Here is a 27,025-nt window from a genome sequence, read left to right on the forward strand (position 1 = left end):
TAGACTACTTCTCATAACTAGATCTCTCCTCGAATTAACCTACTTGGGCTTCAGTCCCCACCACGCCACAGAAACTGCTATTATTGTCAAGTTCACAGATGACTTCCATGTTGGTAAACCTGATGGTTCCTTCTCAGTTCTCATCTTACTTAACTTCTCGTAATATTTGACCAGGTTGGCCCCACGGCTCCTGAAACCCTTGGTTTCAACAAGACCACACTGTTTCCCATTGATCTTTCAAGTCTTTCAAGACTTCTAAACGCTCATGAGTACCACATTTATATCACCAGCCCCAACCTTTCCACTGAGCTCCAGACTCGACACTCACCTCCAACTTGGCACATTCATTCCATGTCCAATAGCATCTCGAAATTAACGTGCTCAAAACAGAACTCTCGACTTCCCCCTCCTTCTACTCAGTTGACTGCATCTCAGTAAACGACACAGTTATCAGGTCATTTTGTTCAAGTCACAAACTTAGCGGTCATCCTTTATCCCTTCAGTCCTCCCCCTCCATCTAATCAATCAGTTAGTGATCAAAATTCATTCTCCAAAATATCCCAAATGCACCCCTTCTCTCCATTGTCCCTATTATCACCAAACTCAAGCCACATCATCTAACCTATAACAGCTTCCTGACTAGTTTCTTACTCTTCACTTCCTACAGTCCATTCTGCACATAAGAATTAATGATCTGGGGCCAGCCCAGTGGTGTAGTTGTTAAGTTCATGCACTCTGCTTCAGCAGCCTGGGGTTCGCCCATTTGGATCCTGGGCATGGACCTACACACCACTCAGCAAGCCATGCTGTGGCAGCATCCCACACAGAGGAACTAGAAGGACTTATACAACTGTGCACTGGGGATTTGGGGAGAAAAAAAAAGAGGAAGGTTGGCAACAGATGTTAGCTCAGGGCCAATCTTCCTCACCAAAAAAAGCATACCTTAAAAAAAAAAAAAAGAATTGGTGATCTTTTTAAAGATATCTCAGATCAAATCACCCCCCAATCTTAAAACCCTTGAATGACTCCCCATAATCCAAACTCCTCTCCATCCTACAAGGCCCTACATGATTTGACTCCTAGCTACCTCTAAAAATTCACCTCCAACCACTCCCTCTTGCTCTCCATGTCCTAGTCACACTGGCCTTCCTTCCTTCCTTTGCTTAAACATGATGACCTTGCCCCTGCCTTTGGCAAAGGGCACTAGCTCCTCCCTCTGCCTGTGCTGCGCTCCCCCAGCACCTGCTGTGGTTGGTTCCTCCTTACATCACACACGTCTCAAGTTAAGTACTACCTTCTCAGGCCTTTTCCATGACCGGATCGAAAGCAGCCTGCTCAGTCACTCCCTATCAGAATACTCTGCTTTGTTTTCATCATAGTTTTTACCATTCCCTGAAATTTTCTTTTCTTTCTTTCTTATTTGCCTATTATCTCCCCCCTCCACTAGGATGAACGCTCCCTCTCTCCCTAGCTCCTACAATAGTGCCTGGTACAAGGAAAGTGCCTAATGTTTGTTGAGTAATAAACTGTCCTAAGTTCTCTCTTGCAATCTCTCACCTAAGCTTAGAAATATTTCTGATAAGGGGAAAGCACAAATCATAGATACGGAGGTAGAAAACACCATAGTTTGTGCAGTAAGACTGTAAGGGTATGGCTTTGCTGGGGAAAAAAGTACAAGGAGAAACTAACAAGATTTGAGACCAGAAAAATAAGCAGTAACCATAGAGTGAAGGGCTTATAGCATGTTTAAGGGCAAAGTGGTTGTAGAAATATTTGAGAAGGGAACCAGCAGGGTCAGAGGTGCAGTTCAGTTAGACCATTCTGTGGTTGCACAGAAAATCCAACTTACGCTGTGTGGATCAGGTCAGAGACTGGTAAGAACAGCAAGGATGCAAAGAAGAGGACTCAGAATCAAGAAACATTTAGGAGGCAAAATGGGCAGGACTTGGTGATTCTTTGTGATATGGAGAATGAGAGAAACACAGCAAAAAGAGGTTTCGGGGTGGGAAGATAATGAGCACCACAGGCTGGTTCTTTAATGCAGAGTTTCTAGAATCAGACAGACAAGGATTTAAATCTTCCTTGCTGCATGTCTTTGGTAAATTACATTAACTCTAAGCTTCAGTTCCTTTGCAAGTTAAACAGAAAGAATCTAAGAACTGACTTTACAGGGTCACAGGAAGAACTAAATGAAATCACACATGTAAAGTGCTTAGCATAGTGTCTGCTATATCAGAAACAACCAGTAGTTACTAAGGAATTTAAAAATTATTATCAATCTGCCTGCATCTGTAGTCATATAGCTACCTTTTCTCCTGTTACTATGGACAACCTGTCCATGCTTCTAGGCAAGGCCAACCCCTCTACTTGTGTACAAGAGCCCATTCTTTCTTGTCTAGATCATTCCATCAATTCTTCGCTCTCTGTCTACTGAATCACTCCTATAAGCACATACACATACAGTCAATTCTCCCATTCAAAAATATAAAACCTTCTCTTGACCCAACTTCCCTCTAGCCACCACCCTTTCTTTCTTTTCCTTTGCAGCAAACCTCCTTGAGTCACAAATTTCTCTCCTTCCGTTCTCTTCTGAATCCATTATAGCTGATCTTTCTCCTCCATAACTCCACTGAAGGTGTCCTTTTCTAGATCACCAATGATCCAATGTTGCTAGATCCAATGGTCACATCTTGCTTGACCCATGAATAGTATTAGACACTGTTGATTAATCCCTTTGCCTTGAAACACTTTCATCACTTGACTCCCAGGGACCAGACTTTATGCATTTTCTTCCATCTCTCTGATCATTCTTCTTCAGTCTCCTTCACTGGTTATTCTTCATCTTTCCAACCTATAAATATTATGCTCAAGGGCTCATCTCTCTTCTGTCTACACTCCCTCGATAACCTCATCAAGTCTCATGGCTTTAAATACCATCTATATGCTGTTGACTCAAAAATTGCTATCTCTACCTTGAGCCAATCCCCTGAAACCCTCAACTCCCATATCCAGCTATCTACTCAGCATCTCCACTTGGATGACTAACGTGCCTCTCAAGCTTAATGTGCCCCAAACTGAGCTCTAATGCTCCCCCCAAAACCCGCTCCTCCCTAGTGGTCCCTATATCAGTAAGTGGAAACTCCATTCTTGGCATAGCTTCTAGCTTTGACTGAGCAGCTTGAATCAGACCAACCTTCCCTCAAGAATAACTACAAAAGCTGAAAAGAAAAATAAAAACAAAACAAAACAAAAACCACACAAGCTATTTGAAGGCAATGGAGAGCAACCAAACCAGTGGGGACATGAGGAATTGGGATCCCAGGGAGAAGGAAAATACACAGTGATACAGAACTTCTCCAGTGCTTCTTCTCCTGGGGCATTTGCCTAGTTTCTGAGCTGGGCATTTAGGGGCAAGCGGAAAGCAGCGACCTAGAGGTGTCAGGAGTCTTTCAGATCCAGGGAGACAAAATTAGAGTTGAGAACTGCAGACTGGACTTGAACGGACAAAGCCCCAGATAACGGGGGATCCCAGAGAAGTAACCCTGACAATTTGCTTGGCTTTTATCCTTAAGGCACTTGCTGAATTCTAAGCGGCAAGAGCACTAGAAATCAAGAAACCAAGCAGCTGCTAAGGGACTAAAAGGCTGAGTAGTCCTTTCAACGTCTCACAGAGCTGGGAATGCAAAAATTGGAGTTCAAGGTTCCCCAAAGATGGGGACCTGTTAAACACCCCAGAATTTCTGTTGAGATTTTTTTTTTTTTTGAGGAACATTAGCCCTGAGCTAACATCTGCCACCAACCCTCCTCTTTTTGCTGAGGAAGACTGGCCCTGAGCTCACATCTGTGCCCATCTTCCTCTACTTTACTTGCCAAGAGGTGCCATGTCCACACCCAGGATCCTAACCAGCAAACGCGGGGCTGCCGAAGCGGAACGTGCGCACTTAACCACCGCTCCACCGGGCCGGCCCCTCTGTTGAGATTCTTAAAGGCCTATGCTCTGGAATAAGGGCAAGCCAGAAAGCAATCAGCCCTCCCAAAGTCTGAATCCTTGATTACAGGTCATCTGCTCCCACTCTAATGCCAGCCAGAATCAAATTAATCCTCCAGAGAAAGAGAACACCAGCCAGAGCCCCTCTGTAGTTTTCCTACACAATGTCCAACATTTAATCAAAAACCTTAGAGTGATCTTTGACTCCTTTCTTTCTCTAGTGCCCCACTTCTAATCCGTTTCTACCTTCAAAATAGACCCAGGATCATCTCTCTGATCCCTCTCACCCCTCCACTGCCTGATTCCTGATCCAAGCAACTCTCAGCCAAACTTACCAAGTAAGAGCCTTCTATTTGGTCTCTCTGCTCCCGCCTGTGCCCACCTCAGTCTATTCTCAACCCAACCAGAATAGAAATGTTTTTTAAAAAGTAAAATTATGTTAAGCTTCTATTCAAAACCCTCAGGAGCTTTTTCTTTTTTCTTTTGGTGAGGAAGATTGGCCCTGAGCTAACACCTGTTGCCAATCTTCCTTTTTTTTTTTTCTCCCCAAAGCCCCAGTACATAGTTGTAGGTCCTTCCAGTTCTTCTATGTGGGATGCTGCTACAGCATGGCTTGATGAGCCATGTGTAGGTCCACGCCCAGGATCCGAATCTGTGAACCTTAGGCCACCAAAGCAGAACATGCGAACTTAACCACTGCACCACCAGGCCAGCCCTCCCTCAGGGCCTTTTAATCTCAGAGTAAAAGTTAGTTTTGGGGCTGCCCAGTGGCATAGTGGTTAAGTTCATGTGCTCTGCTTTAGCAGCCTGGGGTGTGTGGGTTCCCATCCTGGCTGTAGACCTACACACCACTCATCAAGCCATGCTGTGGCAGCATCCCACATACAAAATAGAGGAAAACTGGCACCGATATTAGCTCGGGGACAATCTTCCTCACCAAAAAAAAAGAAAAAAAAAGAAGAAGAAAGAAAAAGCAAGTCTTTACACTTACCTACAAGGCACAGTGATCTGAACTCATTACCCCCGACTTCATTTCCTAACACTCTCCTCTTTGTTCACTCGGCTCCACTCACCCTAGCCCCCTTACTCTGATCCTTGAACACACCTGGTTTGTACCTGCCTTAGTACTCTGCTCCCACCACTTCCTGGAATGTTAGTCTCAAGCTTCCTTGCTCCACTTGCTCAGGGCTTTACAAATGTCACCTTCTCAGTGAAGCCTTCCTGACCAATCTAAAATTCCTCTGTCCCCCTCGGACCTCCGAGACTTCCTACCCTTCTTCCCTGCTTTATTTTTCTCCTTAGCTCTTATAATTATCTAAATATACATTTTACCCAGTTAGACTTCTCCAAGGCTCAAAACACCTTGGGTTTTTGAGAATTTGATCAAGCCATTCTGAATGCACCTCCTCCAAGATCCTCCCCAGTCAAAACACTTTCACACATCAAACACAATTTAAATGTCACTTTCTCCTCTAGCCCTTTCATAAATTACCTCAATATTAAGTGATCAGACCTAAACCCTTCCCGCAGTGTTTTCACCTCTAGCACTGACCATACATCTGTATTTAGTGTTCTTTATACAATGCCTATGCCCGCTTTAGGCCACAAGATTCAATGCACAGAAGGGGTCTAGATCTTAATCTAATGGGTTATCATCTACCAGACACATTCAAGGTATTTTACATTTGTTAATGCTTTTCAGCCTCATGACAAACCCTAAGACATAAATCTTACTACCTTCATTTTGCAGATTAGGAAAATAAGCACAAAAGCATTAATTCGCCAGAGGTTATGGGGCGAGCAGACGGCAGCACCTGGATTCAAATCCAGACACCACTTATCTGAATTGAAAGAGAAAATGAAAATCCAAATGCAAATAATTAATGACACAGGGATACACACACTTCACGCCCACAAACTACAAAATTTTTTACATTGCTAATAACAAAACCAAATGGGGAGGGAGTGTCTGAGCGCCCCATGATGCTTCACTCTTCAGAGCCTGTGGCCTGACAGATTAAGGTCTAGGGTGCCCAGAATAAAGACTCAACTAAACGGCCCACCCCTCTCCCCAGATGAGCTGTCTGTGGGGCAGTCCTTGTCGCTCCGTGCGCCCCAGGGTCCTCTGAGGTCAGGAAACAGAGCTTTGCACACAAGGCAGGCGGGAAATGCAGACTAGGCCGCCGAGCGCGCCCGGGGCGGAAGAGGTGGCGGCGCCGGGAGACCCCAGGGAGCCCCTGCCCGGCCCTGCACGTAACAGAGCTGGGAGCCCGGGGGCCAGAGGTGAGCGATCAGAGGCGGGCAGCCCGGGGCAGCGGCGCGGCGGCAGGAGAAACAGCGCAGGACGCCCCTGAAGAGCGGGAGGACGTAGGCCTGGGAGGATGGCGCCCACACCAACCCCGCAAAGCCACGCTCCACAGTGTGGCCGGAGAACGCCGCCACGCCCTGCTGGGCCTTCCACCGAGACCGCCATGCCGGCCTCCCTGGACGGGGAGCTGCCAACGCGCAGGCGCAACGGCATGAGAGGCGCGGGTGGGTGGAGTCAAGAGCCGGAAGTGCCCCTGCGAGCTGCATTTCCCGCGAACTCCCCCCGCCGGAACTGCCCAGAGGCCACGCCCCCGGGCGGAAGTCGGGGTTGCTGGGCAACCGGCACCAGCGTCGCCGGCGGGCTCTGTGCGGCCGGCAGGGAGCATGGCGTAGCTCCCACCTCCCGTCCTGGCAACTTCGCGTCCCGCCCGCCTCCCTCCTTGCCGCCTCTCCTCGCGTCGCAGAGTCGCTGCCCTTGGCACTACGCGCACCTCCCCCGCTCCCACGACGCCTTAGCGCCCACCTGCTTCAAAGCCAAGCTCCATCGAAGGCGAGGCGGCGCGACCCCGGGCGTGGCCCCCACGTGGACGGACCGCACCTCTCCGGCCATGGGCACCTACACCTACACCTACACCAGCCGGCCGCGGCCCCCGCCCTGCCAGCGCCGCCGTTACCGAGACAGCCTGCTGCAGCCGTGAGTGAGCAGACCAGCGCCCCGTGGTCTCCCCTTGCCCCCCAGGCCCGGGCCACGGGATCTTGCCCCACCCTCCCCAGGCAAAATCTGCCTGTGCTGCTTTCCCTCCTCTACACGCCGCCGAGGTGAAATTTCTTCCCCAGAGAACTCTCCCGGGCTCTGGAGGAATGAAGCAAGAAGGGGCATGGGTGGCCTCCCTTCGTTAACCTTAGTGATCTTGAGTTGTTGGTATGGTTGATTGCATGTACGTGGAACTGGCTTATTTCACGAAGTTTGAGCCAACTCATGTTTACTGTTGGGCAGCTCTGTGCCGAGCACCTTACTAGGGGCATTCGCATACATTTTCTTACTTAGTCCGCAGTGCTGTGAAGTTGGTTTTATGACTCTTTTATGCAAATGAGGAAACAAGTACAGAGGTATCACACACAATAGCATGTCCAGAATGGGAGCCAAGTACAGCTCTTTCCACACCAGGAATGGGTTCTCCTTGGTCAGGCATCAGGTTATCCTTCCATGCTGGACCCCAAATTGCATTTTTACTTTAATGAGTATTTGCAAATATTGAAATATCCATATTTAGAAAGGACCGTAAATGTCATGGTTCTCGTGAAGTTCTTTCCATAAGCCACAGATTTAGGAATTAGCAGAACTTCCCAAGAATGCGGGCCCTAGGGAAGCAGGAACCTTTGTGTATTTTGTCCACCTAGGACCATGCCTGACACGTAGTAGGCACTCGACACAAATTGTTGAATTAATGATTGAACATCAACAATGTAACTCTTGATGGTTATTTCAGACACTGAGTCTAAATTCATAATTATCTGATTCTGACAAGACTTTTTCCTATCAGAAATGTCTGTCACTTTAAGAGAACCAAAATAGGAAATTTACATTTGAAGAGGGATTATATATATTAGGAAAGGACTAATTTAAAAAAGGGACTCCTTTCAAAAACACTTGCTGGTACCTCTAAGTGGTTGGTTACAAATCATCAGTATGAAATCAGAACAACAGAGGAAGTAAGAATCAGTGGTGCTTCATTAGGAAGGTTTACTTTTTTCGTAGAATTAGTTGATTGGTGTATTGCAGTAATCCGTTGATCCAAGCCATTAGAAGGAATGTATGTGTATGTATTTGATTTTTCAGTTTAAAATTATCCTTATTGGTGGTTTTCAATTTACAAAACTACTGTCTGCTTGTCAAAGCAAATGAAAAATACAAAATAAGGACGAATAAATGCAAAGTTAATTCTCTCCCACCTACCTCTACCCCCAACTTCCCTGTTGCACCAAATTGAGCAGTCTTAATCATTCTTCTGTACCTCCTTGCACGCACATACGTATATGGGCATATGTACATATATATGAGATGTTTATTTCCCAAATAGAATTATACTACACAGATTCATCTGCATTTGGCTTTTCCCCCCTATTTTACAAGCTCTAATTCCTTTTTTTCCTCTAATTTCTTTATGTATGCTTACACATGCATATTTAATTTTATGTAAATGGACTCACATCATTCACACTTGGGGACATTCTTAGTGCAGCCTTAGTCCCACCCCCTTCCCTCACACACCTCTCTCCTACCCTCAGGTAAACCATGTTAACGACCTCACAAGAATGCTTCTGTGCTGTTCTCCACGCTCCCATGTTTATGCACAGATGTGTGAATATATACACACATGCTAGGGCTTTGTCTACTTCATAAGAATGGTAATGCGTTATATACAATTCTCAACATCTTGCTTTTCTCACTTAATACTTTGTGGAAATTCCTCCAATTATTTTATTTATTTATTTATTTATTTATTTTGAGGAAGATTAGCCCTGAGCTAACATCTGCTGCCAATCCTCTTTTTGCTGAGGAAGATTGTCCCTAAGCTAATATCTGTGCCCATCTTCCTCTTCTTTATATGTGGGACGCCTGTCACAGCATGGCTTGAGGAGTGGTGCGTAGGTCTGAGCCTGGGAGCCGAACTGGCGAACCCCAGGTCGCCAAAGTGGAGCATGCAAACTTAACCGCTGCACTACCAGGCCCGCCCCTCCTCCAGTTATTTTTAATAGCAGCGTGATATCCTCTGGTATGGATGTACCATAATTTATTAAAATTTTCTACTATTGGTAGATATTCAGTTTGCTTCAGTTTTTACCACAAAGAAGGAGCTTTCAGTAAACAGCCTCGTGTACTGGCTTTTTCACTTCTATAAGGCAGATTCCCAGGGTGGGACTCCCAGGGCGAGGGCCTGTGTACTTTTAATACAAACAGATGGAACGACATACCTTTCCTCCAAGAGTGTTTAAACATATCTTTTCCCCCCATCCTCACCGGCAAAAGGTGTTAGAGATTTTTTTTTTCTTTTTGGATTTTGATAGTATAAAAACAAAACCAAAAATTTTCATCATTATTCGTTTAATTAGCACTAACTTTAATCAAGCAAACAGATTTTTCCATTCTAACAGATCACTGGCTACAACATATAGAACACATTGAGGGAGAAATGTTGTTCCAGACAGTCAAGGGACTTTCACAGTGGTCCAGGTAGAAGACAGTGGCGGCCGTGAGCCATGGGTGGATGTGGCAAAGATTTAGGGGGTGGCATCAATAGGACTTGCTGGCTCTAGGGATTGGGGAAGAGGCAGGAGTCATGAATGACTCCCAGGCTTCTAGACGAAGGCACTTGGGTGGCTAGTGGTAACATTAATGAATAGAGAACACTAAGGAACAAGTTGGAGAGGGAGAATGATCGTTCAATTCTGAGGTTGCCGTTCAGACATCTTAGTGAGATGTCATTGAGCATATCAATCAGACTTATATGCCTGGAGCTCAGAAGAGAGTTCTGAGCTAAAGATAAAATAAAATTGGGAGTTTTAAGTCTGTGGATCATAAGTGAAGCCTTGAGATGGGATGAGGTCAACTAAGGACAAGAGAACGCTGCGCCCTGAGGAAATGCTCCAGCACGGGAGGAGGCTGAGAATACGCAGTCAGAGAAGTCGCAGGAAAACAATCAGAACAATACGGTAGTGTCACAGAGGCCTAGAGAGCTTCAGTGAAGGAGCGACCAGCTGAGCTGAACACTGCCCCGAGGTCAAGAAAGATGAGCAGTGCAGCATCTCTGGGTTTTAAGTAATATGAGATCAGGTTATCCAATAACGATTTCAATATATGATAAATAAGCAACTTACTACCCCTCTGAAAATCATTTCTGTTAGAGTACTGTTATTGGCATAGGTCGATGTTTGGTTTCATAGCCATGAATAGGATAGCAATGAAAGAACTTAGAATGGAAATATCAACTGTGTATTTTTCACTATTGATCATGCTTATTCCCAAAATTAAAATTTTCTTAACATTTGAGACAGTATCATTTAAAAATATCTTTGAGGTTAAGGAACAATGAGAAATTTGACTGATTTTATTTTTTAAGCCTGATCCTATTAATGTAACTTTTCAATCCTTGAATCAAACTTTTGTCCATCCCTTAGGGCAGGCCCCTTTTCAACAGCCAAAATCCTTCATAAACAGATTTACAGCCAAAATCCAGCTCTGCCACTTACTAGCCAGGTGACCTGGGGCACATTCCTTTCTGAGTCTTACTTCCTCTTCTGTCAAATGGGAATCATAGTTCTCAACTTGAAGCTTATTGTGAGCAATAAATAAAATATTATGTGAAAGGCCTGGCATGTAATAAGCCTTCCATAAATGGGAGCCCTTTGGCTCCTTATATTATGGACTGTGCTAAAACAAAAATCTGTTTTCTTAAAATTCTTTTCATCTTAGCCTAAATCCTATTAAAAATGAGTTGGCTTCATAGATACCAACACTCTTAGATTGTAGTTATTTAGAATTTGCTGTCTTACAGAGCCGAAGAACCTATTCGTTACGGAAACATAATGTACGACAGAAGGGTGATCCGAGGCAACACTTATGCTCTGCAAATGGCCCCGCTGGTAAGTGTCATCTGAATGGTCTAACAGAGCTTTCAAGGTACCTGTGGTGAAGGACCAGTTGGTTCGTTTGTCTTAATTTCTAATCTGTTGCATACTAAAACATTTATAAAATGAAATCAAGATAGATTACAAGAAAAATGAAATGAAAAAAAAAGACATCCAAATACAAGCTTAACTGTAGCTGCCAGGGGCTAGGGGATAGGAGAATAGGGAGTTATTATTTAATGGAGACAGAGTTTCAGTTTTGCAAGAGGAAAAAAGTTCTGGAATTGGATGGCAGTGATGGTCATGTAACAGTGTGAATGTACTTAATGCCACTGAACTGTACGTTTAAAAATGGTTAAGATGGTAAATTTTATGTGTATTTGGCCACAATTAAAAATAATAATTAAAAAAATACAAGCCCTAATTTTTTATTAGATTAGCAGAACTCTGGAAAACTGCTCTAGAAGTTTCTAAACTTTTACTGTCAATTTCCATAATTAAATTGTTACAGACCAGTTCAAACAATTTATAGACAGCACTAGTCTGAGGACCACACTTTGAGTAGCACTGGTCTAATATATTTAGGTTTGTTTAAATTATCTCATACTCTAATACTATTATCATTATTTAGTCAAAAATTCTGAATTATGCTTCTTTTCTTTAATTCATTCAACAACTCTTTATTGAGTTTTAGGTCCTGTCCTGGGTACCTAGGATGCAGAGATGAGTAAGAGGTGGCATGATATTAAGAGTGATGATTTCTTGGTGCAGAAATGAAATACAGTTAAGATAACCTGTAAACACCATATGACAGATGAGTGCCTAACCCCACGTGGTGCTGTATGGAATAGTAGACATTCTGAAGCAGTGTAGGTAGAAACCACCTGGAAGACTCATTAAAAATATATATGCTTCAGCCGTACCCTGGATCTATTGCATGGGAACATCCAAGGGTCGGACACAGGAATACGCATTATTAATAAACTTCTCTAGGCAACTCTGGTACAGCCAGTTCAGGAGCCAGCATTTGGAAACCACAGCTCAATTGTTTGCTGTAGGCGTGTGTTTTGGCGTTTTCTGTGGCAGTAGCAGTGCACACTGGCTGTAGGCATGTGTTTCGGCGTTTTCTGTGACAAAATTGTCTACATAGAAAATCCCAGTGAATCTACCAAAAAGTACTAGAACTCTAGTGAGTTGAGCACCGTCGCAGGATGCAAGATCAACACACTAAGACCAGTCATATTTCTGTGTACTAAAAAGGAACATGTGGAAAACAAAATTTAAAACATCATACTGTCTACAATCATTCCCAAAAGACTGGAGTACCTAGGTGTAAATCTAACAAAACATATACAAGATCTGTAAGATAAAAATTACAAAATGCTGATAAAGGAAGTCAAAGACTCTGCACAGCAAGGGAAACCATCAACAAAATGAAAAGGTAGCCTGCTGAATGGGAGAAAATACTTGCAAATCGTGTATCAGAGGCTAATATCCAAAATATATAGAGAACTCATGCAACTCGATTGCAGAAAACAAATAATTCAATTAAAAAATGCACAGAAGATCTGAATAGATATTTTTCCAAAGAAGACATACAGATGACCAACAGGTACATGAAAAGATGTTCTACATCTTTAGTCATCAGGGAAATGCAAATCTAAACCATAATAAGATATCGCCTCACACCTGTTAGAATGGCTATTATCAAAAAGACAAGAAATAACAAGTGTTGTCGAGGTTGTGGAGAAAAGGGACCCCTTGTGCATTGTTGATGGGAATGTAAATTGGTGCAGCCACTATGGAAAACAGTATGGAGGTTCCTAAAAAAATTAAAATTAGAAATACCATATGATCCAGCAATTCCATGTCTGGATATATATCCAAAGAAAATGAAAACACTAATTCAAAAAGATGTATGCACTCCCATGTTCATTGCAGCATTATTTACAATAGGCAAATTATGGAAACAATCTAAGGGTCCATCAATGGATGGATGGATAAAGAAATTGTGGTGTATATATATACATGGAATATTATTCAGCCACTAAAAAGAAAGAAATCTTGCTATTTGCAACAACATGGATGGACCCTGAGTGAGTTATGCTAAGTAAAATAAGTCAGACAGATAAAGACAAATGCCATATGATCTCTTTTCTATGTGTAATCAAAAAATATATAGTAAAAAAAAAAAGCAAGTTCATAGATACAGGGAACAAAGTGGTAGTTGCCAGAGGCAAGAGGATGGGGAGTGGGAGAAAGGGATGAACTGTTTTTGTTTTTGTTTAAATAAATTGATTTTTTAAATTATATGATGGCTATTTTTAAAAAGGAAGAAATCAAAGACCATCTAAAGAAATGGGGAGACATACCATGTGCATGTATTGGAAGACTCACCATAGTAAAGATGTTAATTTTCCCCAAGTTGACCTATAAGTATAGCACAATTCCTACCAAAATTCCAGCAAGTTTATGTAGATCTAGACAAGCTTATTCTAAAATTTACATGGAAAGGCAAAAGAATAAAATAGCTAAAGCCACTTTGAAAGAGAAGAGTAAAGTGAGAGGAATTGCTATACCCAACATTAAGACTTACTATGTATGATATTAGTAATTGTGTCAAGACAGGGTGATATTGGTGGAGGAATAGATACATGGACCAATGGAACAAAATAGAGAACTCGGAAATAAACCAACACAAATACACCCAACTAATTTTTGACAAAGGGACAAAAGCAGGTCAATGAAGGAGAGATAGTGTTTTCAACAAATGGTGCTGGAGCGATTGGACATCCATAGACAAAAAAATTGAATGAACCATGACCTAAACCTTACACCATATACAAAATTTAGTTCAAATGGATCACGGGTTTAAATATGAAATGTAAAGCTATAAACTTTTAGGAGAAAACCTTCAGAATCTAGGGCTAAGCAGAGAGTTGATCCAGAGAAGAAAACATGATCAAGTGGACTTCAAAACTTAAAACTTTTGTGGTGTGAAAAACCCTTGTAAAAGGACAAAAAGACAAGCTAAGACCAGAAGAAAATATTTGCAAACCACGTATCCAACGAAGGTCTTATATTTGGAATATATAAAGAACTCTTAAAACTCAGGAGAAAAAAGTCCAGTTAGAAAATGGTCAAGGGTTAGCCCGGTGGCATAGCGGTTAAGTTTGCATGCTCCGTTTTGGCAGACTGGGGTTTACAGGTTCGGATCCTGGGTGTGGACCTACACACTGCTCATCAAGCCATGCTGTGGAGGTGTCCCACATACAAAATCAAAAAAGATTGGCACAGATGTTAGCTCAGGGCCAATCTCCCTCACCAAAAAAAAAAAAAAGAAAGAAAAAATGGTCAAAAAACATGAGCAAATATTTCACCAAAGAAAAGAAAGGGATGGCAAATAAGCACATTAAAAAAAAAAATCAACATGATTAGCCATTAGGGAAATACATACTAAAACCACAATGATATAACTATGCACCTGTTAGAAAAGCTAAAATTTTTAAATAGTGATAATAGGAAATGCTTCTGAGGATATGGAGCAACTGGAACTCTCATATTTTGCTGATAGAAGTGTAAAATGGTACATCCACCCTAGAAAATTGTTCAGTGTTATCAAAACTAACTAGCACTTACCATTCAATTCCACAGTTGTACTTGTAGACATTTATCCCAGAGAAATGGGAACTTATATTCACATATGAACCTGCACACAAGTGAACATTCATAGCAGCTTTATCATGACAGCTAAAAACTGAAAACACATCCTAAGTGTCTTTCAATAGGTAAGTGGTTAAACAAACCTGGTACATCCACACAATTAAGAACTGCTCAGGAACAAAAAAGAATGAACTATCGATACATGTAACAACGTGGATGGACTTCAAGGGCATTATACTTAGTGAAAAAAGCCAATCTCAAAAGGTTACGTACTATTGTATTCCTTGTATGTAACATTCTCGAAAAGACAAAACTATCCAGATGGAGAACAGATTAGTGGTTGCCAGGGGACAGGGATGAAGGAGAGACTTGGGAGAAATAGAAAGGAATACCCAGGGAGCTCCTTTGTTGTGATGAAACAGGTCTTACCTTCATCATAGTGGTGGTTACACGAATCTGTATATGGGGTAAAATCATGTGGAACTATATACACAGATACAAACACAAATCAATGCACGTAAAATTGTGAAAACTGAGCAACATCTGTTACAGATCACTGTCATATCATATTTTGCCAGTGTTCATTTCCTGATTTTGATATTGTGCCACAATTATATAAAATGTCACCATTGGAAGAAGCTTCCTGAGGGGTACAACAGGACTCTATCTACTATTTTTGCAACCTATTATGAATTATTTCAAAATAAACTTTCTAAAAAATAGATTTTTAACTAGACCCTGAAACAGTTAAATTGGGCAATGCGTTTTTTAACTAGACCCTGAAACAGTTAAGTTGGGCAATGCGTTTCTAAAATGAACTTGTTGTATTCATGTTACTCCAAATCTTTCAAGAGCTGACATTTGTAATTCTGTTACCTTGAGAAAATGGAGGGGCCGGGCCATGGCATAATGGTTAAGTTTGGCACACTGCTCCACATAGGTGGCCCAGGGTTTGCAAGTTTGGATCCCAGGTGCCAGACCTACACCATCCATCAGCCATGCTGTGGTGGCAACCCACATACAAAAAATAGAGGCATATTGGCATAGATGTTAGCTCAGGGCTAATCTTCCTCAGAAGAAAAAGAAAATGGAAATAAATCAAGGATGATATTTATAATAATGTAGAATATATACACAAAGAAAAAAAGCCTTCACTAAATGATCCCAAAATGACAATAGTACTTGTATTAGAAAATGGAGTGAGTTATAGGCGATTCTTTCTCTTTTTTTTTTTGTAATGTGGTTATATTATTTTGTAATAAAAGGAAATGATAACTATGTATCAGAAGAGCTATTCTGTGTCAGAGATTGTGTTAGGCTTGTTACATTATCCTCTGACCTGTTCCTTACAATCAAAACCTGAGGTAGGTGTTGTTAGTATTCCCACTGTACAGACAAGAAAGCTGAATATCTGAAAACTTAGGTTAGTAGTCCAAGCTTTACTAATCTTAGTGATTAATAAATTGAAGAGTTGGAATTTGAGCTTCAGAGCCAATGCTCTTCTTTCCATATTTAGTGCAAATATGGGGAAAGTTTATGATAGATAGTGTTAAGTTAGAAAAACTATAAAATGTATGGTACCATCACAACTTCAAAAAAAACTGCATTTATTTTTTGGGGGTTTTTTTCACTTGTTAAAAGAGTTATTGTTATTTTTTTCTTGAGGTTACTGGTTTATAATGTTATATAAATTTCATGTGTACATCATTATATTTCAATTTCTGTCTAGATTACATCATGTTCCCCACCCAAAGACTGATAAAATACTGTGTATTTAAATGACAGTAGCCCTTGTATTAGGATATGGGATTATAGGTAGTTTTCTTTTTCTTTTTGAAAAACTTTAATGTTATTACATTGTCATTTCAGTTAAAGTGTTTTTAGAAATCTAGTTTTAAATATTATAATTTTTTTCATGCAAAGTGCTTTTATATTTTCCCTTCCTTTTCGTATTTACCTTGATATAAGGCAGGTTAGCTATAGAGAATGACCATGAAGGGAGATACAGATACGAAATCGAGGACCTCCAGATGTTGCAGAACTACTGTGAATAGTTATATTTTTAATCCCTTAGCTATCATCTTGTGCACTTGGACAGACTTCATTTGGACTGAGGTGGTTTTCTTTGTGAGTTAATGTATTTTTTAAGGAAATTCCATCTGAGTGAAATTCAGATTTTTAAAAATCATAGTGCTTTGCACTTTCTTAACTACACATTAAAATTTATTGTTACTGGATGATTACATCAGTCTGCTGGGTTACTAGGCACCCGAGGAATTCATGGTGAAAATGCTGGGATAAGGAAGGACAAGGTCCTAGATAGGATTCTGCACCCGTTCCTTCCAGTTAGCCAGACGTTGAAGTTACTTTTCTGCTTTGTCAGACATCTTTATAATTGTCTAAGTTCAAATGGAATTTTCTTCAAGTCACTGATAATCAGGAAGCCTTGTATGACAGGCGCTTTTAGACTCTCCGGGAATCACTTTCGGAGTGGTAGTTCTGCATGCTGTGAGAAATATTTTCTGAATTTTAGAAGCCTTTTCTGTCACCCTTAGTCTGGGCAGCCTGATCCTCTAGAGATTCAGAGACAGCACCAGGCTAAGAGGAGGGCTCTTGCCAGAAAACGAGCCCAAGAACAGCTCCGACCACACACGCCCGAACCCGTGGAAGGCAGGCAGCACGTGGACGTGCAGACAGGTACGTGACCATGCTGTGGCAGCTCCCTGGTTTGCTCAGTTTCCTAAGTCAGTTCATTTTTATTGGGCCTTTGTATTATTTACATATCTGTTACTCTACCCGGGACTTCCCAACAAATTCATAGACTATATATTATTATTATATTGGGTATGCCTGGAACTATGAGGTGGGGTTTTTTTAAACAGTATTTATGACCAAATTCATTCACGCTCAGCCCTTTTCACATACTCTATTCTCAAACGGAGATTTTTTTCTCACTTTTTCCTTTCATAGCCCAGCGTGAGTCACTGTTGGAATTGCAGGGCAGAAGAGCAATGTAGTTCTGTTTGGGCATTTTGTGTGTCTTTTAAGAGGAGTGGGCCCATTCAGATCTGAGTCCTCCTCTCTCAGCACGGCCTCTTCTGTTCTCTGCTTTGGTTCTCCTCTCACTTTGCATGTTCCCCAGGGCCACACAGGCTGTCCCACCACAGGCCAGTGCCAGGCTTTTCCTACCTGTCCTCAGCTACAGAGGCTTACCTGGACCTGGAGGGTCTAGCTGTGTGGTTGACAGGATCTCGATAATCAGACAATACTTGGGGTTTTCCTTGGACTGATGTCACTAGTCGAGATCCACTTTGCACGCTGCCAAGATGGTGAGTGGATCCATCAGAGTTATTTCTGAGTACTAAGGGTCAATGGCAGAGAAGCATGCCACGCTTTTTCCCCTACCTTGAGGCCAAGTCTAGAGCATATGTCTGTGATTAGCCAATATAGTTATAATTCTGTGAGAGCTAAACTTTAGTGTTTATTTATGCCATCAGAATATCACGTGATACAATAGCAGCCACCTTTGGTTGAGTATTTCCTATATCTCAGACTACACCAGGTCCTTTACCTGTGTATCACCTTTATTATTACAAAGACTCCATGTGACAGATAATTATGATCCCTTTTACAGGTGAAGAAACTGAGGCCCGAACAGGGTGTAACTTGGCTAAGTCCACATCTGACTCCACTTCTCATGTTCTTTGCATGATACCACATTTCCCTTGCTTCATATAAATTATTCCTAAGATGAAATTTGTTTTCGTATATCTGTTTATAATCTAAAGGCTAGAGGGAACATCAAATAACATAGTGACATGGTGCATAATTATTTTAAATATCCAGAATTTTCAAATCTTTATCCATTTACTATCTTAGGACTCACTTATGCAGATGGATTATTAACTTTCTATGCCCTGTTATGCTTTGAATCTTATATACATCTGTGATTTCATGTTCTCCTCTAGTTCCATTTTCATATACAACGCTCAGTGCTTTCTTGACATTCAATAAATGCTCTAGCCTGACTGACTCCGTGGTCTTCCAAATATATAAAAGCACTTAGTTCAGTATGTGACCTGAGCTCACATTTGTGCGTGTTCATTCTATTTTGAAGGAGTCGAAGTTTCAAATACACATATATGCTTGAAATAGACCAGAGTTTCAAATCAATGTATATGGTGTTCTCTTAGAATTATACCTTGAAGAAATTGCCGACCGCACCATAGAAGTTGATATGGAATGCCAAACAGATGCATTTTTGGACAGACCACCAACACCACTCTTTATTCCTGCCAAAACCGGCAAAGATGTGGCCACCCAAATACTAGAAGGAGAGGTATAGTACATTATTTGGACTTCCCTCTATCTTCTTTATAAATAGATTGTTTAGTTAAAAGCTTAACGTAAGTACAAACCACAATCAGAAAGATTCTAGTTACTGGATTTCTTTCCAAATTTTTCTGTAATAGTAGTTTTATCCTGATGTACCCAGAAATGTTTTCAAATTCCATTCTCTGATTTCTCCTCTTTGCTGATCAGAAATGAACATCATTAGAAATGTTCTTAGAATATTCACAGATTTTATTTTTGTGTGTTTGCATACTTGCTTAATGTATGAATATAAGGTAGATTTGTAGCAAATAAGGAAAAATAGGATCTCTAGTATAAAAGATTCCACTATTAGTTGCTTGTAGATTATATAACTTTTATGAAGATAATCTCTCTGTTAAAAAAAAAAATCCTAAAATAACTACATTTTCCTATCAATGTGGAATGCATAGATAGGCCAGTTTATGAAATTGAAGAAAAGTCAATGCGTATGTGCATAATAACTTAAATGAGATTTAAAACTTGAAGGAACTTGAAAGAAGCATCGTTGGAACTGGGAAATAAGTCTTCATCAGCTACACAGAAGAACATGTTTGCCTCTAAATCCTGGAGATGAATCACCAGAATACCCATTGTTCTTGTTCCTTAGTTCTTTATCAAAAACAAACAGTAAAAATCGAGCAGAAAAGGCAGAGAATAGGAAAAACAAGGATATTTCTTGGGTTTCAGAGTTTGATCTTAAAGTTGTTAAGTATCAGGGTTCATTTTGATGATGCCTGGGTCTTTTTAATAACTTTGACTTAACCAATTTTTGCCTGTAAACAAAATGCTATTCTCTGTGCCTTGCAGGGCGATTTTGAGGATTGGGAACATAAATCCAGCACCCACACAGTGTCTGGCACCCAGAAGACATGAATAGTGTCTTGTTATTGCTGCTCTTCTGGCTATTTTTTCATTGAGCATTTGGTTCGTGATTAAAGTTTTAAATTTGCTTTGTTTTGTGTGTTCAAGCTCTTTGACTTTGATCTTGAAGTTAAACCAATGTTAGAAGTGTTGGTGGGAAAGACCATTGAGCAGTCTCTTCTGGAAGTAATGGAGGAGGAGGAGCTGGCTAACCTGCAGGCCAGTCAGTATGCATATGAAGAGTTACGCAACGTTGAGCTGGCTGAAGTTCAGAGACTTGAAGAGCAAGAGAGACGCCACCAAGAGGAAAAAGTATAGAGTTCTGTTTTTCTTTCTTAGACAGTCTTTTGCTTATTTAACAGATTATGCTCAAATTTACATGTGTTATGTCATAGAGCTAAAGATCTTTGGAAACATGTTAGAAAAGACCTATAGTATTTGTTGTTAGGGTCTCTCCTGTTCTCTAGATCATACATCTTTCATGGACTGAATTACTTTTTTTTACATTTGAACATATATAAATGTACCTAAATAGAGTTCCCGAAAGTTCCTAAATGCAGTAAATTGCATATGTCCCAACTGAAAGGCCTTCTTAAATATCAAGAGTCTTAGAGAAAGAAATACATCAATTTGCCATAAGTCAGTAGCAGAAGAGGTGGAAAGAAAAAGTGGAGTGTGTTGGGGATAGATGGGGGATAAGAAGCAGAGGGTCTAGATAGACTTTTGAGTCTTTTTCTCAGTGGCCAGGTCCTTCTCTGCACCCTTAGGGATATACCAGAACTACCTGGGTCATTAGAGAATATTTCTTAGATTATAGGTTTTTAGAACCTTTAATAAAAGTTTTAGAATCCAGTTTTTAAAATTTGCCAATAACCTCCAGTTAGGAAACAGTAGGCTCAGGAATCTTTAGGGTCCTTCTGAGTCTGGCAATAACTGTCACCCTATGTTGTACACTGAATGAAGAAATTATAAAGGAGTGCCTGAATACGTAAAAGAGTTAACTTCCCAAAGAGGCCAACTTACTGCACAGAATAGCTTAGTTGTTGGTATATTCTACTCAATACCTAATCAAATGGCCTTTCAATTTCCCTCCAAAATGACTAATTAATTGTGTAAAGAGCATAGGGCTTATGGTAAAGATTGTGCAAATGCACGACTATTTGTTTACAAATATAAAATGAACAATGACAAAATTAGCTTTGCTGAAATAATCAGTGAAATCTTTATCAAGGAATATTTATTTATTTACTATTTGCAAATATATTATGAAAAAATGAAGAATACAAATCATCTAGATTTATATTTGCTTAAAACTTTGAAAACAGACTTAATTAGAAAATATATTAATGCTCCCACTTCTCTACGGGAGAAGACAGTTCTTTAGCATTACAGATATGTGCTCTACAAGAAGCAACAAGAAAAGAGAGGTTTTATAATTTTCAGAACTTTATGAATTCAAAGAATCATTACAAATGAGGTAATTCATTGGCCCAAGTTCTTTAACTGAAGATGTCTGAGCACTATAATTTTCGTATCAGCAATACTTTATGATAATACTCATTAAAAATATAAGTAACTATTATTATCCTTTGATATCATCCATATAGTCAAGCACGTATATATGGAAATTATTTTCCTTGAAATGTTTTACTTTCAGGAGATGACTTTTACTTTAAGCTCCATCTCTTTTATGAGGTCAGTACCTACTAGCTGTTGAAATTCATTAAAGTCTCGATGAAAAATATGAACCTTTAATAGGTACCTTGCAGTCCATTTTTTTGATGCAAATCTAAGTCGAAATTCTTCCACTCACTGGATTCAGTATCTGGGGAGGACGGAGCGGCTAAGTAACCACCGGCGCTGGCGTCTTTCTCTGGGCAGGAGCGGCGGAAGCAGCAGCAGTGGGAAGTGGTCCACAAGCATAACGAGACTGCGCAGAAGATCGCAGCGCAGGTGTTTGCACAGCGTTACCTGGCCGACCTCCTCCCTTCTGTGTTTGACAGCCTCAGGGATGGTGGCTACTTCTATGATCCCGTTCAAAGAGGTTGGTGGAGGGTTGTATTAGCTCAACTCTGTTACAATAAGCATCCTCTTAATGGTCCACATTTATCACAAGTATCATATTTATCACATGCCCATTTTTCTTTTGAATTAGAATCTTTCCATCTCTAAAGCAAATAAAAAAGTCAGTCATAGTTGTTTTAAGTAAGTACTGTTACTAGGAAGAAGTGAATTGTAAAGATCTTGATTTTAGGACGTTACTTTGTCTTGATTAAGAAGCAACATTGAATAGTAGGAAGAAATAGGGACTTGATGTAAAAAACTTGAGTTTGGGTCCCAGCTTCCTCATTAACTTGCTTTTTGACCTTCAGTTTCCTTAGGTGTAAAATGACAATTTTTTAGGAGTTAAATGTCATCACATATATATGAAAGGTTTACGGGCTGGAAAGCACTTGTGCTTGTATATATAAATAGTTCGTAACTTTTTCTCAGCTGACTTCCAATTCTAGTCAAAAGCCCTTTGGGGGGCCGCTATTGAGGTCATTTATTCATTTAATTAGGTGTTTACACTATTCTAGGCACCATGTTAGGTGTTAGAGAGAAAAAAGAGGCAGGGACCTCGTCTCTGCGTGTCTAGAACCCGTATCTGTTAGCCAGCTGTTAGGAGCCTCTCAGAGCCACCTCTCCTTAGCTGGCCTGGCCAAGTGAAGGGTATGGGTTGCTGTGTCCTCACTGCCACCCTCCTTCTGCGGGTGCAAAAGCAGTTAAATCCACCGTGCTTTGTATACAGGCCCCATTCCAAATGCCTGATAGTATTTTGGGGCAGATGTTAGTAATATTAATTTTCACTGTTTACGTATTCAATTCAATAAACAGAGGTCAGAGTACAAACAAATATTGTTCGTTTACATTTATATTGTACTTTCCAGTAGATGTAGTGTTTTCCATACATGCTACCATTTGACCCTCCCAAGAACCCCCTGAGGTGGATAGGGCACATTAATTCCCATTCTTCAAAAGTGGAAACTGAAGCTCAGAGAGGTTAAATGCCTTGCTCACCAGCACTCAGACAGGGAGGCATTTAGGCCTCAGACTCCAGGTCCAGAGCTCTGTCCATGCTGCCTCGCCGCCTTCCTGGGGGCTAGCGAGGCCTCTTGCTGTTACTCACAGAGGCTGGGAATCTTTTCTCTCTCATGAATTGCTGAAAAAGTCAGTTATAGACCATTTAAAAGCTTGCAAATGAGATTCATGCCTCAGATAAAAGTTGTTTTTAGTAGTGAATGTAATATTCTTTCACACTCTATTGTCACCCCATTCAAAAATAACAATTAGGTGCCTGCCTGCCAGGAAAAGCCATTCTCAAACATTAAAACGTATATTGTAATGGACCATATTTTTTCAGTGCTTGCACCGTAGATTCCCATTTTAGTTTGAACAAATTTATCACTAATGGCAACACCTAGTTTCTGACCCATTTCTAGATGGCCTTCTCAGATGTCCTCTGACCTCTATCCTCAGAGTCTTGATCAGCTGTTAGACCCCAGCTTCAGGTGGGGGCATTCTATTGCTCAATCCCGGATTCGCATTGCATTTCAATTGGAGTTCAGCTCCAGATCCACCCCCACTCCCTGCCTCCTTGATCCGTCTCCTTGATCAGATTGCACCTATAAAGTCAGCTCTGAAGGCTTTGACTTCAAGGAAGCGTCAGCATTTTGAAAATACTGTTTCTACTGCAATAGAAAGGAAATGGACCAGAACGTGTATGAAAAATATGGCAAAAGTAATGCTGTATGAGTCTGTTTAACATTTTGTGTTAAGAAGACAATGTTGATGAATCTAACATTAGGGGAAAAGCACAGATTCTCCCTATATATAATGATTCATAAAAATCACTTAATGAAATGAACTTTCTTTATGACAGATATTGAGATAGGATTCCTTCCATGGCTAATGAATGAAGTTGATAAAACCATGGAATACAGCATGGTGGGAAGAGCAGTGCTTGACAGTAAGTTCTTTTATTTAAAAGTTATCTCTGAAATTTTCCAGTAGAAAGAATAAATAGGAAAAAGATTTTAATTTTACTTTTCTTCAATTTTCAGTATATCAATTATATTAACAAAGGTGCAAATTTTTACCCTCAGTATTGTTTCTATATTCTTCTATAATTTGATCAAAATTAGTCTTCTGTCTTTACTTTATAAATGATATTCTGTTAAAACAGGCATTGAATATAATTCATATTCCATACATTAAGTGGCATAGAAGTTAAGTGTACTAACTCTATATAAAATGTTATGCTACTGGGAATGGATGAGGCCTGGTAAATGTTATATGCCTTGTCCTCATCTATACATCAGCATTGTAACTACTGAGACATGAAAACATCACAGTGATTTCTGTACATGTAATTTTTCAGTGTTGATTCGCGAGGTGGTTGATAAGAGACTGATGATGTATGAGCACAAGGAGGACGAGCGCCTGTCGTTCAGACCCGGGGACAGGCTCAGTGGTCCTGGAGCAGTGAGGGATCCGCTGGTGGGTCCCGAAATCCAGGGACAAAGCACATCACAGTCACAGGGGCCACCTCCAGACAGAGAGTCCCTACCACCACTTGACGGAAGGTATTTGGAGAAACTGTCATCCCAAGAGAGGAGGCTTCTGGAGGAAGAAGAGGATGAACAAAGAGAAATGAGGAAGTCCTCAGGGAAGGAAGAACCGTCACAATAGAGGGGAACCACGAAACCAATCAGCCACGGGTCAGCATCACAAGCAATCAGGTAATGATGCGTGAGTCCCCTCAGATGATGGAAATTATGTTGTATTTAGTCAACATGTCTTTTTGTATAATGGTCTGGGCAAATCAAATATGTTGGAATAATAAAACTAATAAAAAAGGAAACAAATGCTTAATTCATTTATTTAATAGTAACATCTAGAAGCTATATTAACTCTAATGAGAATTATGCTTAATTCCGAGCTTCCCATTATCAGTATATATAACTAACAAAGATATTTTTCCTTAATCTTTCTAATTTTGTGGGTTAGTTCCTTTTTTAGTAAGTGTGATGTTTAATGTTAAATATCAGTGCTGTCAGCCATCGAGCTTTTCTTCTCAATAGGAAAATCATTTAACTTACTCTACGAAAGGATGCCTAAATGTTGTTACTGGAAGCTATAGTGTTGCCTCCTGGGCAAGACCAAGAAACATACCCTTATTTGTATAAAATTGAACAGATAGTTACCCTTTCAGCTTCAATGTTCGGGTAAGGCTCGAGGGATTCCGGGAATTAATAATACGCTCTCGTCTATTTTTTTCAGATTCCTACTGTCAAGCAATTTCAGGCAATGCCAATAACACTAAAGTCCCTCCTTGCCCTCATGCAGTTCCCTTCCCCTCCTCAGAGATAACGGCTGTTATCAGTTAGGTGTGTACCTTCTAGGCCTTTCTCGAAATACTCACATACATACGTATTTGAACACCTAGAAATATATGGGTTGATCTTTTTTATATAAATATAAATGTGTTGTTTGCATTTTTCACCTAACAATGTATCTTAGACTTTTCAACATTAGTTCATGTAAATCTCTTATCTTTTTAAAATAAGGTAAGATATTACGTAATATGATTGTGTTATATATAGGGAATTCACATTCGATCTTTTTCTTTTTTCTTTCTTCTTCTTCTCCCCAAAGCTCCCACGTACATAGTTGTCTATTCTAGTTGCAGGTCCTTCTGGTTGTGCTGTGTGGGACGCCACCTCAGCATGGCCTGATGAGCAGTGCTAGGTCCATGCCAAGGATCTGAACCGGTAAAACCCCAGGTCACTGAAGCGGAGCACACTAACTCAACCACTCAGCCACAGGGCTGACCCCAGCACCTTTGATTTTTTAATCTGAACTTGTTTGGAGATTTTACCTGCACTATTGAAAATCACAGATATTTTATCTCTAATCATGTTAATCTTAAAGAATCACTGAAGTCTGAGGCTTCAGGTAGATATAGCCTATTTTTCTCAGAATATTTATAGATATATAAGCTGTGGTGATTTGAAATAACTTGCAGTTATTAACACATTTACTTTAATTTCTTTTTAAGTTAAGTATCAAAAATATATCTGCATTTTAAAAATGGAGAAAGAACATCTTTCTCTATTTGTACAAAGAACTGGACTGTATGTCTAGATGGCATCATATGGTTCTCAAACCATTTTCCTACGTATTTTATCACTATATCATTTTAACCTCATTGCAACCCTTCTGAAGTACGCGCGGTGGTGCTTTTATTCTCGTTTTCAATCAGTCGTCAGTTGGATCAGCCCGCAAACACTGGGGGCCTGCTGTGTGTCGGGCAGCCTGCGGGAGGCTGCAGATACAGCCTAGCGGTGGCGCTGAGCAAAGTCGGGGTGCAAACGAGGCAGCACAGCCCAGGGATTCTAAGTGGTTTCCCATAGGCGATAAGCCTCGTAAGGAATGGGACGACAGCTGGAACCCAGACCTTCTTACTTCTAATCCACTGCACTTTCTTCTGAACAACGTTGAGCTCTTACGAGGTACAAAGAATAACTTTAAATAAATTATTGCATCAACAGCATTTTAAAAATTAGAATCACACCTGATTCCATTGCTGGGTTTGTTCCATCCTAGTTAAACTTATGTAGTTAAAGTTTTTATGATCATCCTAAAATTTATGTTACTAATTTTGGCAAGAAAACCAAAAACTTTTTTAACTGGGGTTGTTGTAGATCATTATTATTAGGGCTTTTCAAATACCTGCAATTTTAAGTATTCTTCCAAAATGGATTTGAGGTCGCTTGCCTTCCATTCTGACCCTCCTTTACAATAATTCAATCCTGTTACACGCTAAACATCCCCACCTGTGCTCTGTAATTCCATAAATTAATTCAATGTATTAAAATAAATGGAAACTATAGAGCCCACGCTGAAATTGGTTAAGCTTTACTCCCATCCCATTCCATCCTAGAGAGAAACAAAAACAATTGAGAGTTAGGTGTTGTCCCTGTGAGAAAACTTAGAGAAACGGGTTATATGTTATCTGGAGAAAAAACATTGCACGGAAACTTAAAATTTTCTTAAAATTTTCTTAAAGTTTATGAAGAATTTCTTTAAGCATATAAAGGATTTTATGGTAAGTCATAAGGCAATATGCTTAGCTTCCGTGTGTCTAGAAGATTTTTTGTT

General features: G+C 40.5%; 1 protein-coding gene across 1 annotated transcript; it reads left to right on the forward strand.

Annotated features, from left to right (window-relative positions):
- Positions 1–5,985: 5,985 nt before the first annotated feature.
- RSPH3 (radial spoke head 3) lies at positions 5,986–24,715 on the forward strand. Its single transcript, XM_014858342.3, has 8 exons — positions 5,986–6,989; positions 10,852–10,939; positions 17,143–17,284; positions 18,781–18,926; positions 19,931–20,134; positions 21,704–21,866; positions 23,745–23,831; positions 24,243–24,715. Exons 1-8 carry the CDS (start codon positions 6,370–6,372, stop codon positions 24,551–24,553), a joined length of 1,761 nt encoding a protein of 586 aa, XP_014713828.3. The 5' UTR covers positions 5,986–6,369; the 3' UTR covers positions 24,554–24,715.
- Positions 24,716–27,025: the final 2,310 nt, after the last annotated feature.

This window comes from Equus asinus, chromosome 1 (assembly GCF_041296235.1).
Source record: "Equus asinus isolate D_3611 breed Donkey chromosome 1, EquAss-T2T_v2, whole genome shotgun sequence".
Classification (NCBI taxonomy): domain Eukaryota; kingdom Metazoa; phylum Chordata; class Mammalia; order Perissodactyla; family Equidae; genus Equus; species Equus asinus.

What these genes read in the sequence shown, in the direction of transcription:
- RSPH3 (XM_014858342.3), top strand. Translation starts at nt 6,370, where the DNA reads ATGGCGCCCACACCAACCCCGCAAAGCCACGCTCCACAGTGTGGCCGG. An exon ending in CTCTGCAAATGGCCCCGCTG is followed by an intron (nt 10,940 to 17,142) that starts GTAAGTGTCATC and finishes TGTCACCCTTAG; the next exon opens with TCTGGGCAGCCTGATCCTCT. An exon ending in CTATGATCCCGTTCAAAGAG is followed by an intron (nt 21,867 to 23,744) that starts GTTGGTGGAGGG and finishes TCTTTATGACAG; the next exon opens with ATATTGAGATAGGATTCCTT.